Source organism: Varanus komodoensis, unplaced genomic scaffold, assembly GCF_004798865.1.
Source record: "Varanus komodoensis strain SLA01 unplaced genomic scaffold, ASM479886v1 scaffold2, whole genome shotgun sequence".
NCBI classification, from domain to species: Eukaryota; Metazoa; Chordata; class Lepidosauria; order Squamata; family Varanidae; genus Varanus; species Varanus komodoensis.
In genome coordinates, this window is record NW_025335568.1 from 8,801,098 (window position 1) to 8,824,987 (window position 23,890).

A 23,890-nucleotide genomic window follows, 5' to 3' on the forward strand; every position below is an offset into this window, starting at 1 on the left:
TCCAGCACAACGGGGCTTCCAGTAGCCCACCCAGCATGGTGGGCTGATCGGAGCATGATTTCAGTGGGAAAACAGCACAAGGCCAAAAACAGTGCAAACACTGTTTGCGCTGTTTTGGGCTCTGCACACCCAATGGGGCTCTGCACACCCCACTGATCGGTGCCGGGATGATGATACACAAAGCGCCTTCCGCATACAGGCCTGACCCTCCCCAGTGCTGAGATGGAGTGGGGTATCACATGCATGTGGCCGGTGCAGGCCCCGATCCGTCAGCGCCCGCTACGTGGAATGCAGCTGGTTGGTTCCCTACCCACTCAACTGATTCTCTGGTCATTGTTGAAGAAAAAGCTATGGCAAAACTGAGGCTGCCCTTCTTTGGACACTTCACGAGAAGGCAAGACTCCCTGGAGAAGACCATCATGAAAGGGAAGTCGAAGGCAGACGATGAAAGGGAAGGCCAAATACGAGCTGGATGGACTTCAATAAGCTCGCAAGAGCTGAGCGGGGCATTTTGGAAAGCTCCTTCACAGGATCCCCGTAAGAGAGCGAGTGTAGTTCAGCGGTTAAAAAGGCGAGGCTGGGACACAGGCGACCTGGGTTCTAGTCCCCACTTTGGGCCGGCCACGAACTCTCAGCCCAGCCTACCTCACAGGGTTGTTATTGTGGGGATAAGACTGAGGGCAGGAGAGTGATGTAAGCCACTTTGAGTTCTTTGAAAGAAAAGGGGGGCACAAATACGAGTATAATTAATCAATCAATCAATCAATCCATCAGAGATGACTTGCCAACACATAACAACAGTATTGCAGGCTCATAAAAAACACACATTTTCTTGCTCCTGGTGAGCTGCACTCACCATGAGGCAACCACACAGGAGAGCCAGCTAGAACAAGAGGCGCTCCCTCCATCTCCTAGGCCTCGGCTGCTGCCCCACACAGTGGAATGCGAGTAAGGGCGGGCAGCTTGCACAGCCCTCTGTGGAAGGCAGATCAAGTGAGAGATTCAACACAAGCAAGCGCATGCTACACCCTCGAGCTGAGAAAGGGAGGCTCTCAGCAGCTTCAAAGGGGCCAGATTTCGCCAAGGGAATTGCAGAAGGGCCGGAAGTGCCCTTAAAATCGCTGAAGTTGCTCACGTTGCAGCTTCAGCAATTCCGAGCAAGTTCCAAAACAGTGATGAAAGAGGAAAACGTGCACACGCTGCCTTGGAAATGACACAGCTCCTTGTAGTTTCACAACACAGCTGAGAAGAACACATCCTGTACACAGGCAGGACATGGTGGCTTTGACACCATGTAAATAACAGGAAGGAACCATAATAAAGCAAACACACCAAGCAACAATTCTAAAAATCACAGCTATCTTGCAGGCTTCACTAGCCAAGCCTGCTGCACCAGTCATTTTTTGGGGGTTCGTGAGATGGCCACACCCCTTCCCCTGGCCACATCCCCTTCCCACACTTATTTGGGAGTTTCCTAGCATCTGTGCAATTTTTCCCCAAATTCTAAAATACTGAAATGCCTTTACTGAAAGGGTGTCATGCTAAAATATACCACTGTTTTTGCTATTTTGCTACACACCCTTTTCTTTGGACATCATCCAGAAGAAGGTTCCCGAGAGTTTCTCCAAAATTGAAATTGACTCCAAGGCCAAAACTGCCTCCCCACTCCTGCGTTAAGGCAATGCAAACCCCTAGTGCAAACAGGATGTTAATTAACACAATACTTTACCCACGGAGATTGTGTTAATTAACACCCTAGTTGGGATTTGGCTGAGCTAAGACTGGAAAAAAACCCAAGGCTGAGCTTAAATTACTTGTGTCAACAGGAAAGTCCAGAGTCCCTTGCCATATATTCTGTGCGCCTATGAGCACTAAAACGAATTACTTTGTGTCTCTCATAAGCCTGCAATTAAGGAAGTTCTCTGCCTAAAACCCTGGCCTGCCATGACGTCCCAGCAATCAGGCAACAGGAGCTGGACGCCCCGTGCTTCTTTTCTTTGCCTCCTCCCTTTGCCAATTTCTTCCTCCCTTGCCAACATCAACCATGGACTGGTGTTAACCATGGTTAACATGAGGCAAGCTTAGCAGACCAGCTTGCTGTTGCTGTCATGTGCTGTCACATCATCTCCAGCCCTACAAAGGAAAGCCCCCCAAAACTTCCTGTCCATGACAGTTCCACTCAGCTCTCCAAGTTCAAGGCTGTGGCTTCCTTTATGGGTTCAATCCATCTCCCACTTAGTCTTCCTTTTCTTCTTCCGCCTTTGACTTTCCCCAACATAACCTTCTTCTCCAGGGAGGTTTCCCTTCACATGATGTGTCTGACGAAGGGCTGGGGTGAAGGTCACTTTTGTCTCTAGGAAAAGCTCTTCAAGTGCTTTGTGGTGGTGCAAACTTAACACTACGCCATGGTTAATGCTCTCATGAAAAGGAAAATCTGAGAGCAACTTGAGGAGGAAACATCAACACTATCCCAGATTGCTTAACCGTGGCTAAGGGACTGGAGGAGTTGCTTCTGCAGCAGGAGTCTCAGCTGGATGGATTACTGCTCAGGGCCTATCCAGCCTCTAACAAGGGAATTCTCCTCCTGAAAACCCATGAAGGTGGAGAGAGGAGTCCCTGGAGAGAATTCCCCCGGGCATGTGAAATGTGAGAACAAACAGAATGCTAAGGATTTGGCAAGCTCTGTGCCTGTTCCCACCAAGAAATCTGCAGCAGGGCAAAGCAGCTCCAGTCTTGGTTGCTGCTTTGCCCTTGCAGGGCCTTCCCCCTTCACAGAGGATGCAGTTCTGGCAAAACTGGTCTGAGATGAAGTGCTAGCCAAGGTCTGGCTGGTGACTGGGATCCAAGAGCAGTGAGTGCAGATTGAATGGCCCAGTGCCCGTGATGCATGGGCCACCGTCATGGTCCCTGCTGACCATGTAGGGCTATTTTGGGGCGAGCTGGCCCTGCTGCAAAACACCGTTACAGGTCATTTTACTAGCACAAAAGGACTACTGGAGCACTGCAATGAGACGGCAAGCGACAGAGCTCTGGATGAACCAGGCAGAGTTGCATGCAAACCAAAAGCCCTTTATTCCACCAGGGAAGCCACCCCAGTTAAAAGGCACCACCGATCCCACCTCAAGATTAAACCCCACAGCCACCCGAAACAAATTCCTCCACCACATGTTAGTAACTGGCATGACTGCGCACTGGAACACTGTGCGCAAAACCAGCCCCAATTTGGAAACGTTACAGAAACTCTTATGTGAATCCCACGGATGTGACAGTCGCTGGCAGAACCGTTTCCATGGTTCTGCAGCAATTTCTGCACAGAGCGCCAAGCTATTCACACCCACGGTTTTGTGCCTGGCATCCAGCCAAATGCAATCCCAAGCTGATCAACTTTGGGCATGCGTGAAGCCACAAAGGAGTCTGTCTCGCAAAATGAGTCAAAGAACCACCTTTGCACTCGAGGACACTGGGACAAAAGCCCTCAATGTCAGGAGTATGTTGATGGCCTCTGGGTTAGTCAAGAGTGCCCAAGAAAGAGATCATAGGGGTGAAGTGGACAGCTCCACGGGGCTCACACAAGCAGCTGCTGTGAAAAATCAAAGTCCAGTCTGGCACAACTGGGAAAGGAAAGGAAGCAAAGCTATCAGTTGGGGGTGGGAATCTCTCAGACTTCCCCAGATTGCCTCCCTGGACTCCAGTCTGCATTCTCTCTGCCCTAAATCCACCTTGCCCCGAATGTTTTTGTGGGCATCTGGCAGGAAGCAAGTCCAAGCAGAGTTCTGCTTCCACACACTTAACTGACAGGCTTTGTGTGTTTTACACAAACACTTCGAGCAAAGAATGATGCACTTTGCAAATTTTGTGCAAACAGAAGAAACCACCAGCAATCCTGAGAATTCGCAGATTTGATCTCACCTCAGCTCACTTCCCGGCCAGCACAGAAAAGAAGTCCAGTGAGCACAAAGCGGCCACACTGTGGCCAGTTTTGGCTAGTAAAAAAGATACTGGTGGGTTGGGAAAGGTGTGGCAAAAGGGCAACTAAAATGATCAATGGGGCGGAGCAGTTCCCCTTTCAATAGCCAAGATTGTTGAGGGTAGAAAAAAGGCCACCAAGGGGAGAAAGGACAGAGGTGGACAAAATTGCTCTCTGGAGGAAGTGGACAAGGAGACATTTCCCTCCTCTGTCATCAGACTAGAGCCCAAAGGGGTCACGCCATGAAGCTGACCGAGAATGAAGGGCTTCTTTGCATAGCACAGAGTTAAGCTTTGGAATTTGCTACTACCAGATGCAAGGCTGGCAACTCATTTAGACAACTTTAAAATGGGACTGGAGAATCCATGCAGCAGGAGGGGGTTATCAATGGCTACTTGTCCTTCTGGCTGTATGCCACCTCCAGCATCAGAGCAACCTGTGGCCCAGTTGCAGGGGAACCTGGGCAGAAAGATCCTGTTCTTCTCCTGACTTGTTTGTGGATTTCCTGTGGGCAGGTGGGTGGCCAGTTCTGTGCATACAGAACACTGCACCAGATGGACCCTGAGTCTGGGTCTGATCCTGCAGGGCTTTCCCTGTGTTCTCTTTAGTTCTACAAGACTCCTCCGTGCCTTGGCAAAGGCCAGCAGCAGCCTGAGCAAACTTTCGAAAAAGAAAAAGGAAAACCAACCCCATGCACAGCTAGCAAGGTCCAGACGCCGTCTGTATTTACCTTGGAATGTACGGCTTGCACACCTGCTTCTTGTATGCATCATGTAAACAACTTCAACTTGGGACTGCACGTCGTACATCTCTCAAAGTGAAGCGAACTCCAGTTAGGACATTATACTTTTTATTTTATTTTTATTTATTTACTTAAAAAATTATATAATGCCATTTATTAAAGTCATATAACGTCTTTAAGGTCCTAGAAGATTCCCTGCTGACTTTTGCTGCAAAGGAGTAGCCTGCCTGCCTGCCTGCCTGCCTGGATTCTGAGGGGAAAAAATAAGGGTTCTAGATAACATGGAAAAAGCACGTGGCTCAGTTCCAACCTGAATGAAGTTCTAAGCCCAGGCACAATGCCCACACCGCCCTCTTCCATGTCCCTCATGGATTCCCTGAAGTCTAAAATGAGCGCCCATCTTAACCGCCACCCCGTCGTGCAGTCTGCAATACAAGAATCCCAACTCTTTATACAGTTCCTCTAAGGATCACTCCTCTATTTCCAAAGTTCAGGGTTGGGTAGAGATGATTACCTAATCAAAGAAGCACCAGACACGCACATGGCAAAGGTACATCAAGTTTAGGGGGAAAACCCTTAGTCTTTTCATGGAAGGCAACAACCCAAAACGGCCCAATGAGGACTGAGATCGCGAGCAGTCACGAAATGCTGCATCATGATTGGAGGGGGACTTGAACTAAAAAGGGATCGAATGAATGAAATATCCTGACAGAGGGGAAGGCTGGGCAGAACACTCTGAACTGCAACATTTTGTTGCAGGCGAAGCCCTGCAGGAATGTGCTTTGAAGAGCAAGCGACTTGCATCAGGGCAAGCAGCCACATGAATGGAGCTAACAGAGAAACATGAGCTGAAGGTCGCTTACGACTGAGGCACAGTACACCTTGCTTTTGTATCACTCCTGTTTGCTATGCTGGGATGTGAACAGGAGTGTTTTCTACAGGTCTGTGTGTCCAGACTCTAGTGCACAGATTGAACACACAGCACTTCTGCAGAGAGGGGCCCATTAGCTGCCGACCTCTCGCAAACACAGGAGCAGATGCCGTCTAAGCAGCTGCCCATGCAGACTCCTGATTGTGCAACTCCAGCCAGCACACACAGTATGTCCTTTGGACTTTGCACTCATGCTTCCCATACAAAGCACTGCTCATCCAGCTGTATGAAAACACAGAGCCCTTCCCGAACAGACTCGCCTGACCCTCCGGCTGGATGGGCCCAGGCATCCAGGAGTGGTAAACACCAATACCGTTTCCATTTGCAGACTCCCTAAACCACAGGTGCCGAATTTCTTTTAGTTCAAAGACCAAACCGTGCTTCCAAGAAGCTCTCCAGAACTGCAGTCCAGTGTCAGGCAGGGGCTGCGGCTACAGGGAAAGGGGTGAGGCTACTGGAAGGGTGTGGCTATCCCAAGCTTAACCAAATCACCTTGATGGGCATATGAATAAACGTTACCTGGTTGGTCTGAATTTTGGGCACGTGCACCTTCCACATCTGAGTTTCCCTAGAGATTGCCATCTCCAGGAGGAGAGACAACCTCTGGCTCTCCAGGGGTCCCGAAAGCTTCATGGTACCCCTTGGGTCTGCCTGCCGCCCAACTGGTTACAGCAACCTGCAAAAGGGAAGAAGAGAGAAGAGTCAAGGATCCTGTCCCGCTTTCAAAGGGTCCTTCTTCTGCCGCCTTTAACTTGAAGCAGGGCCGCTGTGGCTGGGGACTGCATAAGCAGAGCCCGCTGGAGCCGGGGATCAAACTAGACGGCATGGGAGGCCCCTTGTGTCTGTGTTTCTAGTGACTACAGGTGTTCGACCAGCACTCAGGAGATCTGGGCTGTAGTCACCACTCAGACTCAAAGCTCACCTACCTCACAAGGCTGTTGTGAGGAGCTAACAGAGAGGGCAAAGACTATGTAAACTGCCTCAGCTTCTTTGCAAGAGGAAAAAACACAAGGTGTGAAAGAGATAAGCATGACACGTTTTACCACCATGTCTAACTGTCATCTTTGCTCCTGCTGGTGATTTACTTTTCCTTGATGACTTACCAGGGTCCACAATGGAGGACAACTGTCCGAAGAAGATTGATTTACTGACCTCACAATGCAAGATCCACCCCGAGAAGATCACTGTTTGCTAGGGTGGATTCCATACCCGGTACTTTCCAGATGTTTTGGACTGCAATTCTCATTAATGCCCAGCCAGCATGGCTATGGCCATGGTATCACTATAGCCTTGCTGGTTGAGAATTATGGGAGTTGCAATCCAATGCATCTGGAGGACACCAGGCGAAAAAAGATGGTTCAGGTTAAACTCTCCAGTCCTTCAGGCCTGGCTGGTCAGTGCCCTTAGTATGGACTCAGGGCCTTCCCCAAGAACCCTCTGCAAACTCCTGGAGTTCCTTGGAAGGATCGCCTGGGCAGACAAGGCCGTGCAGAAAGGGTTGCCCAAAGACACGCTTTGCACACCCTTGCTCTGTATTCTGTGACCCACCCCTCTCAAAGAAGAACCGTGCTGTGCAACTCATGGTTTAAATGGCTGTCATTGTCACTTCAGACAAGGGTTTTTCTGGCCAGCTGCATTCACTCAATTAAAGCACATCTCCCGGGCTGTACTCGCCAGTCGGCCTTCCCGGCTCCTCCCTTCAGGCCTCTCAACAACCCAGAGAGGTAGCTTAAGCTGAAACAGAGGCAGGAGGCTGGTCCAGGGTCCTCCACTATGTTTCATGGGCAAGTGAATCTGGATCCATCTAGCACCTCTAAACCCAGGGTCCCCAACTTCTCTGGATCCGGGAGCGCATCTGCAACTTTGAGAAGGAGCTGCTGGTGCCACCACAAAACGGTTCCTGCACAGGATGTGGCCAAGGGGAGCCAACATGTTTTGCTTTCATGCGCTGCTGCAAACTGCCCAAGGAGTTCTGGCTATGGGGTGGAACAAAAATGAAACAGATATGATGGCAACAATGACCTGATGCCATCGTAGGGGCCTGGCTAGTCCAAAACGAACCAAAGAGGTGGTGGGAAGGAATAGTAAGGCTAGGATTTGGGAGGGGAGAGAAAGAAGGAGCACAGGAGGTGTGTGTGGGAAGGAATAGTGATGCTAGGAGTAGGGAGAAACAGCAGGGTAAGGAAGAGGGGAGAGAAACGGCAACGCTAGAGACTGGGAAGGGCTGGGAAATAGCAAGGCAAAGGGATGCTGCAGGGAGAAACAGCAAGGGAAATGGGGAAGGCAAATAGTAAAGCCAGAGGCTAGGTGGAAGGGGGGAGCAGCAAAGCAAAGGGTAGAGAAAGAGCAAGGGGAGAAGAGGAAGAGAAGAGGAGAAACAGCGTGCTAAGAAGAGGAGAAACAGCGTGTTCAAGAAATGAGGAACTCGCAGGATGGAGAGGAGTTGAGATTATCAAGGCAAAGAGGCAGATGGGAGAAAAGAGCAAAGCTGGAGGCTAGAAAGGACAAGAACAACTGCAAAAGAAACTAGCATTCCAGGTTTTTTTTTCTTAAAATATTTTTTGAAGAAGAAAGGGACAGGAGAGTTTTGTAGGAGTTGCTGGAGGTCCCCATGGGCACTGTGTTGGGGATTCCTTCTACAACCACTACACAGGTTCTCCAGGTATGATAAAGACAGCAAACACGGAACTGCCTGTTGGAGCTGCAGTCTAGCAAATCCTGCTAGGAAAACAGGCTGGCACAGGCGAGCTGAGCATTAACTGCATGTACGCACTTAGAGAAACGCACAAAATGCCTCCCACGGCAATTTCTCCCCATTTGAAATTGTTCCTAGATCTAAAATTAATTTAGATGGTAGTTGTAGTGAAAGATTTTGGTTGCTAAAATTCAAACTGGTTTCTAAGAAGTGTTGTTATAGATAAATGACTTCACAAGTGTTTGACTTCCCATTGGGAACTTTTCCAAAGGCCTTGCTGAGCAAATCGAATGGGCTAAGATTGATGGCCATAATCCAATAAAGTTTAGCAGGTGCCAAGTTCTAAGAATGCGGAACTGAGACTCAAGCAATCTGGCATTCAGGCAAGGAGTCAACTGGGTGACTCTGGGCTAGTCACAGACTCTCGGTCCAATTTACCCCACATGCTTGTTGCTGTGGGGACAAAACTGAGAGCAACAGCAGAATGATGTAAGCTGCTGAGGTGTTTGGTTTTTTTTTAAGGTGGGATATAAATCTAAAATATAAATAATGAAGGTCAAGAGCTCCTGTGCTGAGAGCAAAGTCTGCCCCATTCATTTCAGTGATGCCTGAGCTGCATCCAATCCCAATCAAAGGTGTTCCATTCATTTCAGTTGGCCTACTCCAAGGGGGACTAAGATGACCGTAAAGAATTAGACATAGGAAGCAATCTTTGAATCTCTGGTCATCAAGAAAAGACATCAGGTTTAATGGAATTAACTGGTACAGCAGACAGATGGGGATACCTATTTTGCAACCTTCCACCTGGGCCTAACTGGTGGATCTCAGGTTCTGTGAGCCGCAAAAGGGTACATGATACTCGTAGGTACTGCACCCTCTACCGAAATGAATGGGGGAACCAAGCACTGCGTGCCAAGAGCTTTGGATTGCTCTACACAAGCCAATCCAGCCTTTTTCTGTTTACTTAAAGCCAGGACCTGTTCAGCCTCAGTTCTGAAACTGCTTTTTCTGGATTTGCAAGTGGGAGCACATGACAGAAACAACAAAATAAAATAAACTATAATAAATAATAAATTATGACACACACACAGTTTGCCATACTTAATTTCCTCTAGATTATGCCTTGTGGCTGCGGATCAGGCAAGGTGTGTGATCACAGCAAATTTGCCACTGACTGATGCCTTTGTGAGCTCATTAAGAAGTCCAGACGCACCTCTCCAAAATCATTGCTGAAACTCTCTTTTTTAATTTGATGCTCAATAACAGCAGGCAGAACGCTCTGTGGGACACACATTTCTGGAGTTGCAGGCCGAACAAATGGAGCTTTATGTCTTAGAAAAAGCAGAATTCAAAAGGGGCAAAGGAAGAAAACTGTACAGATAAGGAAGCTACCTTCCCAGTATTTCAGGACCAGCGTTCCCTTTCTCACTCTCTGCTCTTCAATCCACACTATGCTTTGAAGAGACGTGGTTTTCTCCTTTACTTGTTCAGAGGTGCAATTTAATCCTCGTGAGAAACGATGGCTTTAAGTTCCAAACTCACAACAGTCATAACAATTTTCAGAGAAGCTTGTATGTCTTCATCATCAGTACTCACAATGGTCCACCTTGTAAATTCGTTCCTGTTTCCACCATACAACCATCTTTGGATGCATAACCAACAATAACCACCATAACCATGGCTTGTCAAGCCAAACTTTGCACCAAAGTATGGTTACCACAAACCATGGTTGCCTAAGCCACTTCTAGCCATAGTTTCTAAGTCTTTACTGACTGGTCAGGTGTGTCAATTCGGATATCACACTAAAGTCATGCCTCTTTAACAGAAGAATAGTGTGACGCCTGAAATGAGCCAACCTCTCCGCAAGAAACCTTTATGAAAGAATATTACCAACTGTACTAGCAGTGGGCAATTGCTGGAAGTCGGGGGGAAATGCCCCAGCCTTCAGTGGGTAAGGCCTCATAAAAAAAGGTGAATTCGGCTTCTAACAGGTGCCTGTAGGCTGTCACAGAAACAGAATGGAGACATGCCAGTGTGACCTGTTTCCTTAGCTATTGTGCTGGAAAACAAGAAAGACAGTAAGTGCATGTCCTCTTTCCAATGAAAATCACACACCTGTTTCTAAGCCAGTTTTGCTGGGAAGCAAAGAATGCATGTCCCACACACCTGGCAAAATTGCTACGGTTTCGGCAAGGATGGGGAGCAGGCTTATTACATCCATCTTCTGATCAGCGTCTTACAGTTGACCTCCATCACAAGCAGTAGTCCCTTCCTTCGACTTTTCCACATTTTGCTGTTTTACAACCTGGGACTGAAATGGATACAATTAGCATTTTTACCACTGGGCAGTTTCATTGCACTGCAATAAAGAGATTCTGCACCTTTGCAGTGTTAAGCACTTTGTGTACATCAAGTGGTAACAATACCAATGCAATCCATTTCCACTCAAGGTTTTAACATAACAGAGTGTGGAGAAGTCAAATGAATATTTCTGCAAGGCCCTGTCTTGTTGCAATCTCCAGAATGCACAAAGAGCACACTCACTCGGAAGGACTCCAGCTCTACAATGTACAAACAGACACTCTTCGAAAGGTGTTCCAAGGTATCGCTCTCCAGCCCTGGAACACTCTGTTTCTTGACAACAGCCAAACCTGGAGCCTAAATAACTCCGGAATGCAATTTAAGAGCTCCTGTTGAATAAGGCATCAAGAAGAAACCAGAAAAGGGTGTTTCTTGCTTCTTAATTTCATGCATCTTCTGTCTGAAAGAATTTTTGATTCTCTTGCCTGAGGGCTTCACACAGTCCTTCCAGGGAGAGACATGGAAATTTCACTTGGGCCGCCCAGAATAAAGATAGGATGCTCCACAGGCCTTGCTCTCCGTTCTCCCACCTATCTCAGTCATGCCCAAAGCCAAGTTTTCTTCGTTTTAGTCTAGTAAAACAATTTCTTTAACATAATACATTTAAAAATCTAATGTTATGTAATCTAACTAAATTTAAACTCATTAAATCTAAATACATCTAACCGATTCAATATAATAAATAAATTTGTTATTTATTGTTTATTATTGTTGCATATGCCTGCTAAATGTTATTGTTCAGAGATGTTTTATGGCAGACAAGTCTGTTTTAAATTGTTTAAATTGTCCTATTTTGTATCTTTTAATTACATTTTGTAAACCATTTTGAGAGTATTATGCTAATCAAATTGTCTAGAAAGGCTTTAAAAAATAAATAAAAAGTCTGCCTGGGAATGAGGATCATTATAGCAAAATGTTTTAAAATTTGGGCCGCCATTTTAGACCTTTGTGCTGTCAGTTTAGACCTTTATAAAAGCAAAGTACAGGAAAATACACTACAGGGTCAATCTTATGCATGTTTAGGCAGAGAAAAATGCCTACAATTCCCAGCAGGATGAAGAATGCTGAAAGTCCTAGAACATTTTTTCTGTCTTGACTGGCATAGGATTGTGCCTAAGGCTCACTGGCAAGCCATCTTAAGGTTATCCACTTTTGTCTCCAATTTGTCTCCCTGTTCTTTACTAGACACACAGCCAGCCAGCCAGCCAGCCAGCCTGACTGACCCACACTTCAGTGAAAATCTATTTCCCTGTAGACCCAAGTCCACGTGAACAGCATTTCAGCTTGGAAATAATTCTGCCTGATTGTGAAATCTGAAACGTGACTCTGGACATTGACCAGTTTCTTCCTCAAGCTGTTGGCAAAGTCTGCGATTGTGAGATTTAAGAGTAGGCTGTGTGAATCTACAGGATTTAAAGTAAAAGCAAAGCAGCCTTTTTACTGCTTGTTTCCAGGCAAATGTACCACGAAAGGTGACCATGGAAGCAAAGGTTGTTCAACCATAACTTGATTTTTTTAAACCAAGTCAATTCCACAAAGTTTACTCCAAGAAAGCCAGTTCCACCTTTACAGACCAAACTAAAAATAACCTTTCAGGGACAGAAATTTATAAAACGTCCTTTGGCAATTTAGATTGGTGAGCACCTGAATAACCCAAAGAAAGGAAATGCATTGCCCAAAAAGAGGACAAACTAGAATACATATTTGCAAAAACTGTGCATATGCTACTTCGTATCTATAGAGGCAAATTTGCAAGTAACTACTGTAATGTAAACAGAGATTTACTACATCTAAAGTGTAAAAGATGGCCTGGCAACCTATATGCCCACCAATCCAGTTGCTGTCCAGGTGCTACTGGTGGGTGGGCAATGATTCTTTTGTTGTTGTTTTATCTTTAAACTGGAATAATACCAGACAGTATTTTGGACAGAGGATGCCTTCCAAAAGAGCCCAATCTTCTGGCTGTTCTTCAAACAGAAGACTGTTCTCTGTCCTTAGTCAACCCTAAGAACCTCAACTGATTTTCAGGGACAAGCTAATCTATAAGCCTAAGATCTTATGGGACCATTTGCACCCAAGCTTTCCTGCATATACCTGTGCACTCAGCAGGGTCCCTACAGCTCTTACATCCATATATGCCCGGCCGCCCCTTGAGATCTGCGGGAGAGGCCCTTCTCCGGGAACGCTCCGTGAAAGAAATTAGGAGGGTAGGTACCCGGAGGAGGGCATTCTCTGCGGTGGCGCCCAATCTATGGAATGCGCTCCCCAGAGAGGTCCGCCTGGCGCCGTCGTTATTTGTTTTTCAGCGCCAGGCGAAGACCTTTTTATTTAAGCGGCATATTGTTAACAGTATCTGCTTATTTATCTGCCAGGGCGACTTCTTTTATATTGTTATTTATTTTATATTGTTATTTTTATATTGTTATTTTTGTATTTTATTTTATGTTGTGAGCCGCCCTGAGGCTTCAGCGAATGGGGCAGCATAGAAATGTTTTAATAAATAAATAAATAAATAAAATGAGCTTGGCCACCACCATTCTTCGCAGGGGATGGCTCACAGTGTAGGCAATTTAGCAAACAGGACTTTGAACACCTGGACCTCAGGTGTGTGGCCTGTTGCTGCATTGCTGATCTGGGCCTCAGTTCAGCTGAGTAACTCGTGTCTTCAGACTTATGACAAGGTGCTCCTGAGAGTTTATTGGTTTTTCAGCCCTTTCTGAATGAATCCTACTTTTCCAAGCAGCTGCCCAAGGTACGTCCCTTCAGGGCACTCGAGAGTTCCCTATTTGACGGAAGAGGAAGAGGGAACCATCGGGCCCCTATGTCACCATGATTCAGTCAAAAATGAATGGAAATTTCTGCCCACAGATTGTTTGTTTAAGAGGCATAAAAAGAACCGGTTCTGGTTTCGTACTTGCTCACACCAGAGCTATCCAAACAGATTCTACTGGAAATTGACAGAACTACAGGGCTGTAAAACCCCAATGAAATGAGAACAGAATGAAGTCAAAAGTCCCACTGCCCTGAACAAATACATGACAGACAGAGCATAGTTTGGAATGCATCCCTCAAATTTTGTTAACGCAGGGCGGCCAGTTTCCCTCCCAGCTGATGCAAGGTATTTCTCATATACAAATACAGGAAGATTAACTTATAATGTAATTAGAAATTAATTAAACTAATTAATTAGTTTAAACTAAACTCCTATGATTAATCAACTGAGCCTTTCTTAATCAAGTGAAAGCCACATAAAGTAAACGCTAAATTTAAAATCCAAAGGATCCATTGTTCACTTAACACAAGAAGGGGATGGGGCTTGACCCAAGGTGTCTCACGCATAAAGAAGCTGGCCTAGTTTGGCCAGAATGATTAGTCTGGAAAAAACCTTCCAGGCACTTATTTGAGACTACACTTCACGGAGGCTGCGAAGGACTGGGCCATCAGGGAACAGTTTTATGGCTGCTAGAAGCTGTCTGGAAGAATTCCGGGAGGAATTAATGGGGATGTTATAGGGAGGAGGAGAAGGAGAAAGCTGGTGTGGCCAGCAGATGAGGTACCCTGAAGTCTCTCTGAGATCAGGATCCTCCCCTCCCATTCTGAAACACTGCCTAAAAACAGTGCAGAACAGGAAGAATGGGGAAGAGGAACCCCTCCATGGGCCCTCCCACTCCTCACTGGATGAGCATGAGCCTCTGAGTTTGGGAGCTGAAGCTCATCTCTAAAGGCTTGAACCTTCATTACTTCCTCACTGCAGGAAGCAGTAGGGAAAAGTCTTCATGAATGCTATTATTTTGCATTTCTAGCCTGCCTTTTTTTCCTCTTGCAAGGAACCCAAGACAATTGAGAGCTCCAATTTTCCCTCACAACAATCCTGTGAGGTAGGATGGGATGAGAGGGAATGACTGCTCCAAAGTCCCACAGTGAGCTGCGTGGCTGAGTTGCGGCTAGAACCCGGCTCTGCCAGGTCCCCAGTCCAACATGGCAGCCACCACGCCACACTGGCTCTCTCCAAAGAGATCTGCATGAGGATTTCCGGGGGAAGGAGTGGAGATGACGGACAACAGGACACCCCCAGGGAGCCACAGTAAAGGCCATGGAGGGCCCCAGGTTGAGTACCCTGATCTAAACTCTAGTTAAAAGCATCTTGGACAACATGGCCCGGAAAGACTCCTTCCCAACACCCTAGAAAACTGCTACCAGTAAACGTAAACAGTACTGGATCGGTTGGACCAATGCTTAGACTTGGCCGCAGGCAACCTCTTCTCTTGGGAAAGGGTTGGCCACTCACCTTTGCTTCCTTGAAGCTTCTGTGGGCCATGCCTCCCTTCCTAAGAAGCTGCTATGCGTGGAGTTCCACGGGCCACCATGTTCTCAGCACTGCCTGCCCTGCCCTGCCGGGCGTGCGCTTGCCATTTTTCAAGTCTGAAGTGGTGTGTTAAAGTTGCTTTTACATATGAGTAAAAAGGAAGTTGCTTTTGGTGATGCAAGCGAAAGCAACAGATAAGGTGACTCACAGGGGGAAAAATGCCTATCGCCATCCTCCACCTTCTGTCAGCTATTCACATGATGCAAAGAGGTTTGGCTCTTGCACCAGTGAGAAGGAAGCAGGGGCTTGGCTAATCAGGACTGCTTCTGGTGTGTTTCTTTCAGGGTAGACACATGCATCACTCCTGGCAAACCCATTACCGAGAAAGAATTGGCCAAGTATGTACCCGGATGTCCAAGGGATTTAACAACAAGACTGGGGCAGCCAGTAAAGACTGGGGCAGCCAGTATTCTGAATTAGACAGAAGAAACCCTGTGGCAGTTCAGAAAGGCAACAATAAGCCAAGATTCTAGAGAATCCTAGCAAAGTAATTGCTCCTGTTGTTGTGCTCCAACTTGGCTTCTCCTGCAAAAGAAATTGGTTAAACAAAGTATGGATTGTCCAGTCCACTTAACGCTGAATGTGATGTCTGAACTGCGGCTTATCTTTCCCCAAGCAAGTCACAGTCTTAGACCCAGACCAAATGATGGCTTATAACAAGGGACCTCAAACTTTTTCAATAGGGGGCCAGTTGAAAGGCAGCAGCGACCTGCGATGGGCCAGTGGGGGGGGGCCTGGGCGCACAGGCTGGTGAGGCATCATCGAGAGCGCAAGAGGCGGTGTTGGGCGCACGCCACGGCGACTCGCTTGCTCAGAGATCTCTGAGCGAGCGAGCCATCGCCTCTCCACCCACGCTGCGAGGCAGTGGAGCGTGAGTGTGCCGCGGAAGCGGCTCGCTCGCTCGCTCGGAGATCTCAAAACAAGTCCAAAACCATCTTCAAGTGAGCAAGCCACCACCTCCCGCCCACGCGGCGAGGCAGCGGCGTGCACGCACAGGGGCGGCGGGCAGCAGCGCGGGCCAGATAAATGGGCACGGCAGGCCAGATCCATCCTGCGGGCCCTAGTTTGAGGACCCATGGCTTATAACAACAACAAGCTGGAGAATCTTGGCTTATTGTGATGTTTAATTTTCCATTTGCAATGGAGGCTTTCCATTGCAAATGAAATCCATAGTTTGGAGAACCAAGTTAAAAGTAGGATCCAGTTGTTCTTCCCTGGGAACAGAGGAATTTCAGAAGCTATCATATTATGAGTCAGCCCACTGGTCCATCCGACTGCAAGTGACTCACCAGTGTTTCAGGCCAGAGTTTTTTCAGCCCTGCCTGGACCCAGCATGAGGCATTCGGCATGCGAAATAACTACTCTACTATTTAAACACACACACACACCCAGGGCAGATTCAGGTTTGTGGAATCCGCTTTGTTTTTGCTAGAACCGTGAGTTTCCCCAACAGAACAGAGGCCGGTGGGTGCAAAAGCAGAGGCAGGGACCGGAGAGCCCCTGCTTGGGTAAATATCGCCCTAGTTCAACTACCGCCTTACCCCAATCCTGATTAGCGGTGCAGCACTGCTGTTGGGAAACCAATTCCCGTGAATAAATAAAGCGCATTCTAAAACGAGAATTCAGGGAAGAGGCCTGACCCATCCAGGACATCACTCTTTCCAAGAACGACGTTGCAGGAGGGTAACAGGATGATGGCGCATATGCCTTTCACCATCTGGAACAATGCACAGACGAGCACAGCGCATGGGCATGTGGGTACAGGAACGCTCTGACCGTGCGATGAATGAAAAAATCTTCGACATGCCAACACGGAAAATCCCAAATGTCAGACGTTGTCTCTAGAACGGAGCGCTTGGTCACTTCTCCGTTTTGTTCCCCTTCCCCCTCATTTCCCCACTTCCTCCCACTCCGTTGCCCGTCTGAACACTCAGCACTGGGTTCTTTGGGCGTGGGAGGGCAGCTCCTTCCTCTGGGTCCCCCCGCCAAATGTTCTGCACTTCTGCAAACTGCGCCCCACTTCCAGCTGAGACCGTCACTCCTCCATGTGGATGGTGCCGTTTCAGAAACTCCCTGCTCTTTGTCTCTGCAACTGCTTGCATGGGACTTCATGGGACAGAGGGATTAAAGGAGAGATTCAGGGCCAAGCTGCTGGGTGCATTCACACCCCCCCACCCGAGGGTTTGGGGGGCAGCAGATGGGTCTCGGCCATAACAGTCACAGCAGACAGCCAAGGGGCACTTTTGCCAAGCGACAGAGACCAAAACATTATCTCGCCCCCTTTTAATCCAGCCATGTTAATTGAGGGCCCACCGCCACTTTTTTCCATGGGACATCTGCCAAATGTGAGACACAGAGATGGATCTGTCTTTGCAGTATGAAAATAAGACAGAAAGGAGGGGAGAAAGCAGCCCGTGAATATGCAAATACTTAAATGGGGCACATTCAAAGCAAAGCCAAGCCAAGGCTCAAGTGCACCAAGTCATCCTGGCTCTTTGCCAAGCAGCTGTAAATAATTTTCGTGTGCGTAACTAACACACATATGTGCACACACATAAGCACAGAGTATCTACAAAGAGAAAGCCATGTAGATCAGATGAATGCCTTTATGAACAGTTAACAACACAAGAGCCTTGAAAATATACCTGGCAAGTACACATGGAAGAAGACGCATCATAATATTTTACATTAGTGTAAAATCTGACAACTATTTCACACTGCTTCATGAGAAGTGTGGGGAGTTTTGAGCAATGCACTCTAGTGGCTCATAAATGTGCCAACTTAAATTTCACCCAATCCTTCATTTGGGTGGTCATAACTCTGTGTCTGCCGCTGAGAGCTGGATGTGGATAAAAGGGTGGCCGTCCCGGCTAGGGGCAGGAGAAGAGGAGGGGGGAACCAGCACAGGAAATGGGGAGCAATGCTATACATCCTCATTTCCCTCTCTGATAAATTACTTTTAGTATTAACTGACATGCCACTTCACAACGATGTGCAAAAGCAGTTTCTCAATTAAAAAGCAGAATCTAAAAATAAAAAGCTGTATCATGTAAACATACTAGGACACTGATTTCTTCACACATAACTACTATACATAAAGAAGGACTGTTCCTGCCAATCAAATTGTATAAAATTGCTGGGAAAGTGATGCAAAGAAAGATAAAAAGTGGACCCTTCCATTCTTCCAGATTGCTTACCCTTCACTAAGGACAAAGGCAAATCTTTCTGGAAGAGCTAAAAGAAATGCAGGTCAATGATCCAGTGATGTAAAAGGAAGCACCCAAAACAATTTGGTTATGCTGCAGCCAAGGAAATAGGAATAGTTAACCTTGCATGCGCATGCGCATGTCTTGATATGTTTCTTATCCTTTAAAAAAGGGTAAATGATTCAAGACAGAGAAAACGGGGCATTTATATCACACCTTTCCTCTAAGGTTGCCTTTCCCAAGTGGCACCATCTAAGTGTGTCCAATTATAGCTCCTACCAACACCACCTAACCACCTCGCTGGAGGATGATGGGAACTGTAGTCCATCTCGGAGAAAGCTGTTCTCAGGAACTCAAGGCAACATTCTTTGTTCTTCCTCCCTGACACAGTACCTTCACAACAACCCTCTGAGGTAGGCGAAGCTGATAAAGCGCCTGTGCCAATGCCAACCAATAGGCTTCATGAATGAATGGGGATTTTGGCCTAGACCTCCCCAGTCCAAGTCTGACACTCTAAATCAATAGCAAGCTACCTGATGCCTCCTGGACTACAACTCCCATAATCCCTGCCCACTGGCTATCTTGGCTGGCACTTGTGGGAGCTGTAGTCCAATATGCCTGGAGGGCACCCATACTGCCCCTTCCTGCTGTAATCATTACCTAAGTGGGTCTGTAGACTTAACAGTGAAAGGGTCAGGTTGTAACCTGCAATCTAGGCATACCTGCCAGGGAAGAAGGCCATGCAGTTTGCTCCTAAGAGAGCACGCGCAAGATCACACCCTTAAGCAGCAGTAAAAAGGCCCATTCATTATAAACACATGCATTCCCCCCATCCCATTACATTTCTAGGAAAAGCCATAGGCAAGGTGGTGTAGCGGTAGAGCACTGGACTGAGACTCACAAGACCTGGGTTCAGGGCCCCACTCAGCTATGAAGCTCACTGGAGAGAGCAGTCATAGACTCTAAGCCTAACCTATTTCACAGGGTTGCCGTGAAGATAAAATGGAGAGGAGGAAGATAATGTAAGCTGCTATTTTAACCCCAAGGTCCAGCCAAAGCACCCCACGTTAGAGTTGAAGATAATTAAGGAGCAATGAAATCACAAAGATGATACACAGTTTATTAACTGCAATGAAGAAATATGGATTCAAAGAATAAGCAAGCAAAAGAAGCTTACACACACACCCTTATCTGTGGTGGACTGGTTACCTGAACTGCCAGGGGATGTTCTGTAGGCCTCCATAGCTTGGGCAAGCAATACAACCATTCTTCTCCCCAAGCTGAGAACTAAAAGCAATACAGGTTTTATAAAGTTCTTCTCTTCTTGTTTTAGAATCTGTCAATACACAGTCTCTAGCCTCCATTCCTTAGAAACACGGGAGAGATGAAACTGCTTCAGTAAACAGTTTCAGTTCTCACAGCAAAAGCAGCTCTTATCTAAAAAATACAACTTGGGAAATGCAGCTTCAAGACAAATATCTCTGCTACTCTTCCTAACAAGCTGAAGGCCATAAAGCCTTGGCATGGTTCCAAAAATCTGTCTTGATGTTTGGGCCCGAAACCTTAACCTGTTAACCTCAACAGCCACCCCATTCTTATTTATTTATCTGGAACATTTTATCCCGTCCTATACAAATGTCTTGCAGTAGAGCCCGTTCAGTTCAGCTGCCTTGGGGTTTCTGCAGGTACAAGATAGACTATAAATGCAATTAATTAATTGCTAAAAGAAGACAAAGAAAGACGTGTTCTTAGCTGATCAACAATCTGAACACTCTTACTTCTCTCTCCTGCACTTGTATCTCATGTTAATCTCTCCCCCTTTTTTGCAACAAGCTTGAACAGAACAAGAGTTGTTTCAGCATTCAGATGCTGAAAAGTCACCCAGTATCTTCACGAACTTCAGGTTCATGAAGTAGGAAGCAATTATTTAGACTGGCATGGAAAACAAATGCGCTTGCCATTGTTGGTGCAATGACTCATCTGCTGGCCTTGCTCTAAAGAACACCTCCAAAATATTCTGGCAATGTTTTGTGATGAATAGGTAAGTTTCTCTATTCCAACAGGAGTTTCCAATTCTGTAAAGCTGATCATTCAATAGGAGGCTTCCAGATATATGAAGCTTCCCTTCTTTGGCAGGTGCCACATCATATGCCCAGGTGGAGGAACCAGATCAAAATCTAGATCCTGCTTAAAAGGTGAGCCAACTCTTCTTGTTGGAAACATTCAGGGTAAAGAGCTAAGAGGATTCCTACATGTTGGGCTTGGATGAGAAATCTGTTCAGTCCAAATTCTTAGACAAAGATCACCCATTTGCACCTGTAAAACCTGGATGTGAACCAGAATGCACTTAGGCACGGAAATCCACATGTGTGGTGCAATTCACAGCTTCAGACAGGCGTACGCCATCCATATGTTAAGGAAAACTGTGCCAAAATGTGTCCATAAGGGGAACAAGGCATTATATGAGAGTCAAACTGCTTGCAAAAAATGCAAACATGAAGAAAGTGGGTACAATATATGTATATTTAAATATATGCACATGAGAATACATAAAATTTTCATGCAGGGTCTTTGTGTTTGCATGTGAAGAAGCAACGTGATATAGAAAGGTTCCAAAGTTATCATGGGAAAAACTAGAATAAGAACGAAATTGAAACTGGAAGATTTTCCTACCCCAACTTTGTACTGCTCAGAGCCCCACACTCATAAGCCCGTGAGATACCTAAGTGTGGCAAACGTGATTCTTAAAATCCCTTCTTCGAAAACCACATCAGCCATTAATCCAGTTCTTCCCCAATCTGGTTCTTGCCAAATGTGTTGGACTCCAACTCCCATCATTCCCACGGGGAAAACCAGAGAAAAAATGGCTAAATGTTTCCATTTTCACTACTCCTTAATTTCCTTTCCCTGTGCTAGTCTTACTGGTTTGAAATTCTGCACAACAGCAGACCTTGTCAGGTAGAAATGGACACCAAGTCTCAAGTTAACTGCTCTTCCGGGGTCACTTTTATGAGCAGTAACATTCCGAGCCTTACAATGGAGAAGCCACTAATGCATGAGCCGATCCTGTGTCCCTTTAATTCCAGCTGTTCAAGACAAAGGTACGAGGAAGACATTAAGGAAATAAAAGGTGATTTTTTGGCTTTAGAGCAACACTCAGGGTACAGCACGTGGTTTGGCTTCAGAAGCCAAACTCGGCCTCCAGCTGAAAGACCGTCTGGCCATGAGGCTAGCAAAGAGCTTTACCTAAAGTCCTGGAGGATGGCTGTCGGTCTGCATAGGCAACATGGAGCTAAATGGTCCATAGCTTTTACTTAGAAAAAGCAGCTCTGTCAGTTTAATTGCAAATTTGCAAAAACATCTGCAAGAACTGGCATTATAAAGTTGACAGGCTGTGAGTGGCTTGCAGTGGCATTAAAGGGGTGGGCAGCCCTTTACAGGAAGGACTGCAATGAAAAGGAAGAATAGGTACTTTGGTCCATTCCCCTAAATAGCATAATAGGACTTCATTCTTGCCATTTAGACAACATCTACCATATGTGGATACTTCACTGACGAGAGACTTTTAAACAATCCAAGATCTGGGATTTCCCAAAAGGCGGCCACCAAGCTGACATCAATCATTGTAAGGAGGAAGGGGTTACAGACAAGAGAAATCATCACAGAAAAATTGAACCTGCAGGATGTCGGGTGGCCCTGCATTCTCTTTTACAGGGAACCCTCCTCTACAGAGGAAGAACTGTGCCCCATCATCTGTTAGAACCTGGACAGGACAGCATTCTGTATGAGTCAGCTGCTCAGTTTTCTACCCCATGGTGAATGTACTGCATTTCAATGTAATGTATAGTAATTATTTCTAAACTGGCATCTGTAGGCATTACTGTAAATGAGATGCATTTCCTCCCTTTCGGCCATGCACGGCCTGCTCCCATGCATCTGGGGTGAGCAACACAGAATGATTTGGGTGCTAGGAGGCATGGTAAAGCGTCACAGGAGATGATGCATCAGCTGAAATAGGGAGGATTTGCAGGAGTTGGTATGAACAGGGGAGAAGCAGATTGAGAAGTGTAAGTAGAGGCCAGCAGAAGTATTAAAGTTTTCTCCAGCAAGGGGAATGCAGGAGCTAATGCAAGTTTCCCAGGCACCCTCTCTTTCACATCCTTCTGGCTTTTAAATGGGCCAAAGATACTTTGGCCACGAACGCCGCAGTCACTGTGAAATTGATGCTGAATAGAGCAGAAGGGGGGCGGGCAAGATTCAGGGGAAACCACAGATGGCCGCTTTCTCCACTTACAGATGCCCTTTCCCTCGACAAGCAAGCAAGGTTTCACTGCTGCTTTCCAAAAACACCAGCATTCATCTGATCCCTCTGGCTGCTCTTTTCCCTGCCTTGAGTGCCCCCAAAGAAAGTAGACCTGTGCCAAGAAAAAGCTCTACACTTTTAAAATAAACACTACAGATAGTTTGTAGGATTTTTGGATGGCTGTGAGCACTGACTCCGTTCAATGTGACCCCAGGCAACAAAACTGTATTCCTGGAGCAGTTGGCCATGCAAGCAAAGACCCCAGTTCAGACTTCTGCAACATGGTGCCCTCCAAATACAGTGGGAGTACAATTCCCATCATTCTCAGTCAAGATACTAATGATTTCATTTTTAAACCACCCAACAACCAACACTCTTAGGGGGATGTACGAGATTTCATAAACCAAGACAATGCAATAAAATACACCTGTTTCAAATTGCCAAGCTGTTACCAAACAATGGAACAGGTAAAAGGAAATATAATAGAAAGCAGATTTATTCAAACGCCTGACGTGGATACCTCCCTCAAGCCACTAAACATACTTTGGGTTTCCTTACAGGATCAATCAGTTAATGTCTTTAAATGCCGTGGCAAAAAGGACCAGTGTGACTTGGTACCACAAGGGTGACAAAGTTGGTGCAGGCAGGCCTTAGTAGTGAGATCAGTTGGGGCGCTAGCACTCAGAAACCACTTTCCCTTGATGCTGCTCTGCAGGGCTCCCTCGGAAACGGCACTCCGAGGAACTCCTTGCAGGTTGCGCACGGTATCTCGGTAGGCTGCAAGGCTGAACTGGTTAAACACCCCAATCAAGCATGAGTTGAAATATTAAAATACTTTGCTCTTGTGGGTTTAATAGACACGCCTTTTTTCCAGACATGTAAATCCAGCCTTCTTACAGATTGCATCTTATTTATATGGATAATTAGGGTAATTAATGCCCATCATTAAGAGAGGTAAGGAGTGCATGTTAAGAAAGCATGCATATGACCCGGATTGTTGGGTGACTTCTTATGCCCATCCACTTCTTATCCTCTAGGCCGGGGTGGGCAATTAATTTTCCTATGGGGCCACATGAGAAACTTTGACAGTTGTTAAGGGCCGGACCAATACACTTACAGCTCTGCTCAATATAGATCTCTATAAAAACAATAAATGAAACATTACAATGATACAGTGAAAATGTGGAGCACAGAACAACACTATTTAATGAATATTCACAAAAACATTAACATTACACGAAAAGCAATAGATTCAATTCAATTTAGCAGACCCTTCAAAATAAAAGCATTGCAGTTGTATTGCTTGCATCTCTATTACG

General features: G+C 46.4%; 1 protein-coding gene across 3 annotated transcripts in view; it reads right to left on the reverse strand.

Annotated features, from left to right (window-relative positions):
* The window catches only part of CCNI (cyclin I), a 51,862-nt gene that overhangs the window by 21,040 nt on the left and 6,932 nt on the right, over window positions 1-23,890 (reverse strand). The window contains exons 1-2 of one of the 3 annotated variants that reach the window (XM_044429465.1): window positions 14,985-15,124; window positions 6,160-6,316 (exon numbers count right to left, since the gene is read on the reverse strand). The exons of 1 other annotated variant lie outside the window; for it this stretch is intronic. In XM_044429465.1, coding sequence (XP_044285400.1) covers window positions 6,160-6,273 — 114 coding nt within the window. In that variant the 5' untranslated portion in view covers window positions 6,274-6,316; window positions 14,985-15,124. Of the gene's footprint in view, window positions 1-6,159; window positions 6,317-14,984; window positions 15,125-23,890 lie in introns of those variants that run through there. One more of the 3 variants, XM_044429464.1, reaches the window with a different exon arrangement.